This window comes from Asparagus officinalis, chromosome 3 (assembly GCF_001876935.1).
Source record: "Asparagus officinalis chromosome 3, Aspof.V1, whole genome shotgun sequence".
NCBI classification, from domain to species: Eukaryota; Viridiplantae; Streptophyta; class Magnoliopsida; order Asparagales; family Asparagaceae; genus Asparagus; species Asparagus officinalis.
In genome coordinates this window covers 72,881,733-72,891,181 of record NC_033796.1, presented here as the reverse complement: position 1 = coordinate 72,891,181, position 9,449 = coordinate 72,881,733, and the positions used below count along the sequence as shown (strand labels likewise).

Sequence of the window (9,449 nt, the reverse complement as noted above, 5' to 3'; positions counted from 1 at the left end):
TTAAAAGAGTTTAAGTTTAGTTTTAAGTTTGTTTTTGGGTTTGTTTTGTGAAGAATTTCATAAGAGGAAGTGGAGATCAATTCATTGAGCTTCAATCTATCTCTCTCTCTCTCTCTCTCTCTCTTATCATTTAGAGAAGTTTTCCTAAACTCAATTCTAGCTTTTATTCATAATTACTTGTTGCTTATCAATTCTATTAAGCTAGTATTTACATTTGAGTTTAGTTGATTTTGTTTCACTCATTGTTTACACACACCTACAAGAGCTTATGGTATTTTCATACATAGTATATTTGGGTTGGTGAGAGTTGTAACAATTGAGTGTGAGTTTTTATTGTGTTCTCAACCATATTAGAGAACAATCATTCTTTGTATTGTGCTTAATCGTGAGATCACTTTGTAATACACTTGTACACCGAGAGGAGTGTGTGGTGAGAGTCGGGGATCGTCCCAAGAGGAGTGGCGTCGGTTGACGAACCTAGGGAGAGGTTGTAACCGAGCACTTGAGGGAGACATGGCTAGGTCCAATACTTGTGAGGGTGTAGAGTGGGTTTGCAAGAGTGTGAGTTGTAGAGTTTTCGGTTAGCTAGAAAACTGAGTGTGTAGAAGTTTCGGCTTCCAAACCGAATTGTGATAGTGGATTTCTCCCCAGGAGTGGGGAACGGAGATGTAGGACAGAAGGTCCGAACTCCGTGATCATTTGATTGTGTTTGAGTGTGCTTTAGCGTTTATTCTTATTTGTGCTTATTGCTCATATCGCCATTGTCTCATTATTTACTTTGCCCACTATCTTGTTCATGTTTATTTCACCATTGTATTAATTTGTATATCTTTGCATATATCCCATAGTATATCTCGTTGCTAGGATATATCTCATTTTTCATATTGCTTATCCTAGCTCATATATCTTGTTGTATTTCATACTTGCTAGGATAACTTATTAATTAGTTTTAATTGATATATAATCGGATTAGATTAGCATAAGACCCTAATCATCCCCCTCTAGGATCTAACATATGTCTCAAATTGGGAATCCTTAATCATTGATTCCAACTAACAAATAAAGAAAAACAATAAGGCTGCGTTTGGGAACTTGGATTTGGATTTGAAAGGTTGATTTAAAATCATGGGATTTCAAATCTAGAATTTGAAATCCATGATTTGATAAAATCTTTTGTTTGGATGTCATCACTAAATGCAAGGATTTGAAATCACAGATTTAAAATCTGATGTTTGGATGCACTTTATTATACATGAATTTGGATTTGAAATTGGTGTTTTAAAAAATTTTATGCTCTCTCTTAACTCCTTAATAATTAAATCAAATGCGGACATTATGGTTTATATTAAGGAAAAAGTTAGGGTAAATTTCACGACCCCCTCAGAAGTTTGATCTCTTTATTAGCAATTATAAATACAGATGCAAACATCTTGTCCTTCATGAATCGGTATATGAGAGAATACAAAAAATAATAATAATGTCCAAAATATTTATTATTACGCCATTTTTTCATGGCTTCATCCAATATTACATCAACCTTCAATCTCCAAAGAACAAGAGTACTACTCCAATAACTAGCCATGATAAAAGACTCGACGAGTCAAAAGAGTTTAGCAAACACTCCTCATAAGAAGCTCTACACTCCACAATAATCCTTCATTTAAAACACAACATACCATAGGTAGTTGATAACCATGATTTGCTATAAGAAATAACCATGATTTGCTACAACAAGCCAAATTACGACAGAAAATGAATATAGCAAGTACAAACAAGTAATATCTTGTTTAAAAAAGGTGACAGGTTTCATAATTTGGTAATTTCCATAATAAGCTAAGTAAAAAAAGCAGGAAACATGTGAGTAAATAAAATTTATCAAACTCTACAGGGTCTTTGATTATCAAACTTCCATTTACAACAGAGTTCATAATAAGCTAGTTTTCCACGAAAAGAAGTCTAAAAAGCTAAGTAAAAAAGCAGGAAATAAGGGGAAACGCATAAGAGGAGAGCATCTTTTCTGCGTAGACTCTTTATCATCTTTGCTCCTTGATTCCTCCTTTTCTGCCAAGAGACCCTGCAAACAAAAACCATTGTTCAGTTACTAGCTAAAAGTGAGTAAATAAAATTTATCAACACTCTGAGACTGCTGGCAATTGAAGAAAAGCACAGATAGGTAGGTAGAAGAGCGAAGGGGACTACAGAGAAGCAAGAAACATGTGATACAAAATTCCAAAACAAAATAACCAGACGCATGGATGCTGACATTCAACTTATATCATTACAAAAGAATTATTAATTAATAAAATAACAGACACTCAAATTTTCAAATTCAATAAACCCATCACCTTCATTGCATTTATAAGAAGTGGACATTCAGAAAATGAATGCAAACATCCCACAAATAATTAATGAGAACCCATAAATACTAAATATGCCTAAAAAAGAAAAAGAAATCCAAGAGAGAACTTACTCGAATGGGTTCAAAGATTTGGTTGTTCTTGCCATCCAACTAGAAGCTACTCCTTAAGAATAAAGAGAATGAAATCTCTTTTTTCATCATCAGGAAGTGACTTCAACAAATAAAATTTTTCCGGGTTGCTATCCATTAGTTTCTCAAATGCCTTGAACACTTGAATGCGACTTAAGTTGGGTATTTTTGAGACCACGTGATGAATCTCCTCACCGGTTGGTGGTTTTCTTACTACTTCCTTCTTTCTCTCATTAAAATACTCAGTCACAGAAGCTGCCATCACTGCAAGTGAATCAACCAATTTATCCCCCTTCTTTTGTTTCTTTGAACTTGTCTCACCACTAGTTGATGTTCCAGGAAGATGTTTCCTTGAAGAGCTTCCATCTTCGTTTGTTTCAGATTGTGCCACAGATTCATCATGTTGCATTGTGTTAGCAGCCTCTTCAAAAGTTTCTGCACCTTCACCGTTGGCTCTATCTTTTGCACATAACACCATAATATCATCCTAATTTTTAATCAAACGATTCTGGTAGCCTTTTGCATCTGGATTAGCCTGCAATATAAGAACATTCACAAATATTTTTTAGATATATGCAACAAACTAATAATTCAAATTAATAAATATAAAGTGTAATATTACCGTAACATAGTCGTTCCATACTTTTTGCTCACTAGCGGGTATAATCACCATTTTCTTCTCATCATCCCACCACGTCAAACCACTTTTATTTTTAATGTCATAGATAACATTATAATGGGTTTTCCAAATTTTGAGTCGATTTTTCACGTTATCTTTGTTCATTTGATCGTGCAATATTACCATCGACTTTTAATCCTTGGTTCATTTGATCGTACAACACATTGGCTAAAGCTGCGTCCATATCACGATTCCACACAACATATGATCTTGAATGAGATGCAATTTGTTTCCCTTTCTTTGTCATCCTAATACATACCAAAGTGAATGACACAGAATTAGTATTGAAGCACAAAGGTTGATTAGTAATGAATGCAATTAACCCATATAGTCAATAACTTGCTTGCAAGCTTTTGGAACAACAGTAAATACTCCTGTAAAGGTGAAGAGAAGCAATCATCTCACAAACAATTGATTAATGAGAGGTCACCTTATGAAGCAACATAAGATAGTTGAAGCAATCAAACGATTCTGGTTGTTCAAGGAAACGATTCTGGACATTGCAACTATTTATATACCTGCAGATAGTCTCTCTTTTGCAACTATTTACAACCAGACATTGCACAAATTGCACCTGCAAGTTGGGACCCAAACTCCTCTACAAGAGATAATTTGTTACCAGAAAGAAACCAAATCCTTAGCAACACAAACACACGTCCGTACTTCATACGGAAACCCACATGCTAAAGTGCAATCTAAAATAATCAATGAAATGAAATGAAATATCATTTCTACAGTAGCTAGACACATAGACATACTTATTTGTTTAAGCATTTACTTCTAAAATCTTGATTCTGACATATATAATCTAAGTTAACACTCAGATTACTAAGTATATATTCACCTGAATCCATCTCCGTGTCTAAAAGGGTTATCTAGAATTGAGTCTGTTTATACTCAGAATTGAGTTGACAACTTTATCATCACATGGTCATGCGAGAACTAGATCCTGTTGTCTAATGCTGAACTTAACAAATGACATGACGGCGAGGTCATGCAGAGGAGATGACAAAGAAGACTAATTACCATCAATGTGTTATGTATCAAAAAGTTAATACATAATTCTGAAGTACAAAAGCTAACATGCGAGAACTAGATCCTGTTGTCTAATGCTGAACTTAACAAATGATAGAAACTACACTGCATATATAAAAATCTCACAACCACTCATCATCTTCTTCATACTCGTCACCCTCATTTCCATCTTGTAGCTAAATTATCTTAAAGTCGGTATTCATCCCACATTTGCATAGCTAAATTATCTCTAAAGTTGCTCCATTCATCTGTAACTCTCACAGTGGTGATACGCTCATCATCTACATTCTCAATTTCTAAAACAGGAGAATCTTCTAATTCTCGATCCACATCATTTAACAAGTCATCTTCATTCATCTCTTCACGTAAAAAGTTGTGAAGAATACAACATGCATTAATGATCCTAATTTGAGTCTTAACACTATAAAAGCTAGCTGTCCGTAATATAGCCCATCGCTTTTTTAGCAATCCGAATGCTCTCTCAATTGTGTTTCTAGCAGAGGAATGACGTTGGTTAAATAACTCCTTGTAGTTTCTTGGACCATTTTCTCTCCAAGACTTTATATGATAGCGAGTCCCTCGATAAGGTGCCAAAAACCCCGGCCCATTTGTATACCCAGCATCCACAAGAAAGTATTTATCTACAAAATCAAAATCTTCAGTCACAACAATGTAAAAACTAGGAAGCAATACATATATAATAATTAAAAGAATTATATTCCTACTTGAGGGAAGTTTTAAGCCATTGGGCCGACGCAAAGCATCACGCAAAACACGAGAATCTGATGTTGAACCCTCCCAACCAGGTAGCACATATGAAAATCTCAAATTGGCATCACAAACACCAAGTACATTTGTACTGTTCTCTCCTTTTCTATTTCGATATCTACTTTGATCTTCCAAAGGAATAGTTAATTGGATATGAGTCCCATCAAGTGCCCCGATAGCATCCTAAAATTGCACAACCTTACAATTAGTTCTATTAAACAAAAGTACTAAACATGAAAACCTTAATAAAAGAAGTCATAGTTACCTCAAACCATTTCCACTTCTCTATGTCTCTCTCATTAGGATTTGTATATTCTTGTTTAATATAGAGGCTTCCTATCTTCATGACTGCTTGAAGTACTTTGTGGAACTGCCGACTAATTGTTTCATTTGAACAATAAAAATCTATCTTGCTTGTCCTATTTTTTACATTATGAGCTAAAATATGCAAAAACATAGCGACAATTTCTTCAATCGTGACATTTCTTGATGCTACTAATCCCCCTCTAGTACATAGAACATCACATAACCTCTTAAACGCTTGAGGATTCATCCTTAGTTGTTCAACACAGTTATTTGCATTGCAAATAAGATTTCGAATCCAAGACTTTCTAAGGTATGTCCTTTCATCCTCTTCTTCGTGTGTTCTTGAACTCTCCTTCAACATGTGCTTTGTATAGTACCAAGCACCAATGGCAGCAACTATAAAACTGACCACTACCATAATAATGTCATCATCCTCTCTCCTCTCAAATTCTTCCCTTGTACGTTTAAGTTGGATCCTTGAATCCCTTTCATCATTTACCATTTTTAACCTATCACATTAAAAGTTGAACATGCAAGCAGATTACGCATATATCCTGAATATATATTTAGCAAGATGCAAATTTAAAATGCTACTCAAAATAGGTACAAGGGTAATTATTAGGATTATTAAGACCATCATTAGAATGCATGAAATAATAAAAAGAAATAAGTAGCTGTCATCAGAAAGAAACACTAGCAAACTCTAAAGTGACACATAAAATTTGCATGTCATTATCCATGGACAAGGTCACAAGCTAATGTTGTGATAAAGCTAGAGCAATGGATAAAGGCAATCCAAATGTTGCTAATGAAATAATCACAGACAGATGCAAATGGTCTAAACAGTAATATTCACAACATTACTCTAGCTTTATTAGCAGCAGAGGAAAAGCTATAGAAGACATGGATCCTGCAACAAAGGCAGCATTTGAGAACATGCGATTTTATAAGTTTTACCCGGTGCAGACACCAGATACACCTGATATAAGCAAAGGTATGTTACTTTCCTGATGCGTCATCCAATTTGGGTGGCGTATTATAATTTGCTTGCTAATATTAGAAATGAATTACTTTGACTGATGTAGATGCTTCAATTGCTATTGCTTTTCTGCTAGTGTGCGCGCTCGTGCGTGCCTGTCTACTAACCTGCGGTTCTCATTTTTTCACAAATGAGCTTAGTAATTTTTAAATATCTAGTTCAATTTATGACCAACGTTAGCAGTTTTAACTAACATTTGCTGAACCTTGTCTTCATGATGGTTGCGTTTGCTAAGTGGTATATTTTGTGCGAGGTCTGCACTCTGTGCAAAGCTCTGTACAACTTTGTTGGGAACATAGCAAAGGCAAATTACTTCTTGCTAGCACTGAACTGGCTTTGGTAAGTTGGTATTAGCTGGAAAAGATGTATCCAGTATTAGGTCGTTGGTATTAGCTGGAAGTGGTGTAACTGGCTTTGGTAAGTGATGCTTTTTCTCTGTTCCATGTAGAACTGGCTTTGGTAAGTTGGTATTAGCTGGAAAAGATGTATCCAGTATTAGGTCGTTGGTATTAGCTGGAAGTGGTGTAACTGGCTTTGGTAAGTGATGCTTTTTCTCTGTTCCATGTACAATTTGTAGCGGAAAACCCTGATATTTTCAAACTAAATCTCATTCTTTTGAGATTCCTGCGCTACATCTGAGGTTGAATAATAGTGGCTATGATGAGGAACTAGAATTGAGTTGCTTCAAGTAATCCAATACAGTAATATAATTGATAAAACTTATGTGCATTCATATGAAATATCAAGTGCCTGTTCTGTCTCACATTAGTCTTTCGTGATACACAAAATAAAATACATCATGTTGAATTGAAGTACTAAAATCCAATAATCTAACATCAGTTTCGATTATTCGAGGGATGCCTAAATAAGCTAATTCAACCAGTTTATGCAGCAACACAATAACAAAAATAGCAGCAAAGTCTTGAATAGTAGTCTCGTCTGGGGTAGAAATGCATTAAGCTAACAAATTAACATGTGAGCTCACCAAAAATATAATTCCTCAACTTAGATACAACATGGGGAAATTAACTTCTCGACTGTTCATTCTATCAAAGAAAATAGAAGAACTACACAGGAAGCCAGCAAACTGATCTCAACATTTGGTTTAGTACATAGTATTAACCACGACCATGTCTCATTCTATCTCTTAGAATACAACTGGATGAATTTCCGAAAAACAATATCTAAAGCATACAAAAGAATAAAGAACTGTTGATACTTACAACTAGAACTCATCTGTTGAATCCAAATCTTCATGACTCAAATCTTTTATACTTACAAAAGAATAAATTAACTTCCTATCTTCATGTAAATATCCATATTCTATCTGGATCCGATTTCTTTTCCCTTCAAGTATGGGTTTTGAGTTCTATATTCAGGCAAATAGAATTATTTATATGGGAGTGCATGTGTACACATATTCTCCCAAATTACAGTACCAAACAACAAAAGGCAACAGTCACTCAATCATCAACCAGTACGTAACTTGGTTTATCAAAAAAAAAATTCATACGGCATAAAATCGAACATAAGGCAGGCACCCATTAGCATAGAGAACAGACAATTTTAACGGAAGAGATCGAGATATAAAGAGTACCCAGATCAGAAACTGCAGAAATTGAAAAAAAAGCTACAACAGAGAAAAGCAAACTCAGATCAGATCTAGGGTTTCAAAATACAAAGAGAGATCCCTGCGTTGAGACGAGAGAGGAGAAGGGGAGAGAGGAGAGGGGGAGAGAGGAGAGAGGAGAGATACCTGGAGATTCGAGATCGCCGCTGAGAAACGAGAGGGATCGCCGCTGAGAAACGAGAGGGAGGAGGAGTCGGGATCGGGGGAGTCGTCGGGTCCGGATTTGGATTTGGTAAATACGAAGGGTGAGGGTGGGATTTCAAATACGTGTATTTGGGCTTTTAAAATCACCTCTTTAAAATCATTTGATTTAAAATCTCAGTCTAATTTGAGGCCCAAACAAGAGATTTGGATTTGAAATACCCAGGATTTTAAATCCAGGGCCCAAATCCAAGTTCCCAAACGCAGCCTAAAGGAATTAAAAACTTCAGCATACCGTATTTATAGTATCTTCTACTATCACTGGGAAGGTAAAATAAATACCAACATATAATCCCATATACTTTCAAAAGTAAAGTATCTCAGTCATATATCTCAAAGATGAGTTGAACTCACAACCGACATCCGCCTAAAACTTATGCTATAAATCAATAATATCAATATCACGGACTACCATGTAGGTATCCTGAACTATGTACATGGCTCATTAGTCTCATCGCGATCTCAGCATGTAGCCTGAGTGCGGGACGGCCTGCCATATAGGTATCCAAATAGATTGCTCATAATCACCATAAATAGACGGCTTACCAGCCTCATCGAACACTCGTGCTGTAACGCCTCGCCCAGGAATCCCGGAGTCGGTACGCTATTAGATCTGATGGACTAACCTTACAAACCACCACATGTCTTTTCAGCACGTTTTTGTCCTCACTCACGCGCTCCCTGGAAAACTTCTCAGTGGGTCACCCATCCTAGAATTTCTCCAGGCTAAGCACGCTTAACTTTGGAGTTTCTAAGAGCTGGGTTCCCGAAAAGAAGATGCATCTTGATGGTATGAGTATTCCAATCAAATCTATCAATACTAATCACATCACCCTCTCAAGGGTTAGGGTATTATAAACTCCCCCACTTAAACTCACAACGTCCTCGTTGTGCCAAATCATATCATCCAAGACCGTACCATCCGTGTGAGATTCTAGAGGTGGCTCCTACGGCCTCAAGAGGTGGCTCCCGCCCTCTCGACGTAGCACTTTGCGCCGCAGAGCACTTAGCTCTCACAATTCCGGTTGGTTTTGCTCTGATACCATTTGGCACAACGAGGACGTTGTGAGTTTAAGTGGGGGAGTTTATAATACCCCAACCCTTGAGAGGGTGATGTGATTAGTATTGATAGATTTAATTGGAATACTCATACCATCAAGATGCATCTTCTTTTCGGGAACCCAGCTCTTAGAAACTCCAAAGTTAAGCGTGCTTTAGCCTAGAGAAATTCTAGGATGGGTGACCCCCTGGGAAGTTTTTCAGGGAGCGCGTGAGTGAGGAAAAAAACGTGCTGAAAAGACAT

The 9,449-nt window shown here is 36.4% G+C and overlaps 1 protein-coding gene and 1 long non-coding RNA gene across 2 annotated transcripts; both read right to left on the bottom strand.

Moving 5' to 3' along the window:
- On the bottom strand, positions 4,389-5,317 carry LOC109835280 (protein ALP1-like). Its single transcript, XM_020403262.1, has 3 exons — positions 5,236-5,317; positions 4,928-5,153; positions 4,389-4,843 (listed from the first exon to the last, which is right to left on the bottom strand). Exons 1-3 carry the CDS (start codon positions 5,314-5,316, stop codon positions 4,389-4,391), a joined length of 762 nt encoding a protein of 253 aa, XP_020258851.1. The 5' UTR covers position 5,317.
- LOC109834324 lies at positions 5,381-8,046 on the bottom strand. Its single transcript, XR_002245531.1, has 2 exons — positions 7,539-8,046; positions 5,381-5,785 (listed from the first exon to the last, which is right to left on the bottom strand). It is a non-coding gene; the product is annotated as an uncharacterized LOC109834324 (long non-coding RNA).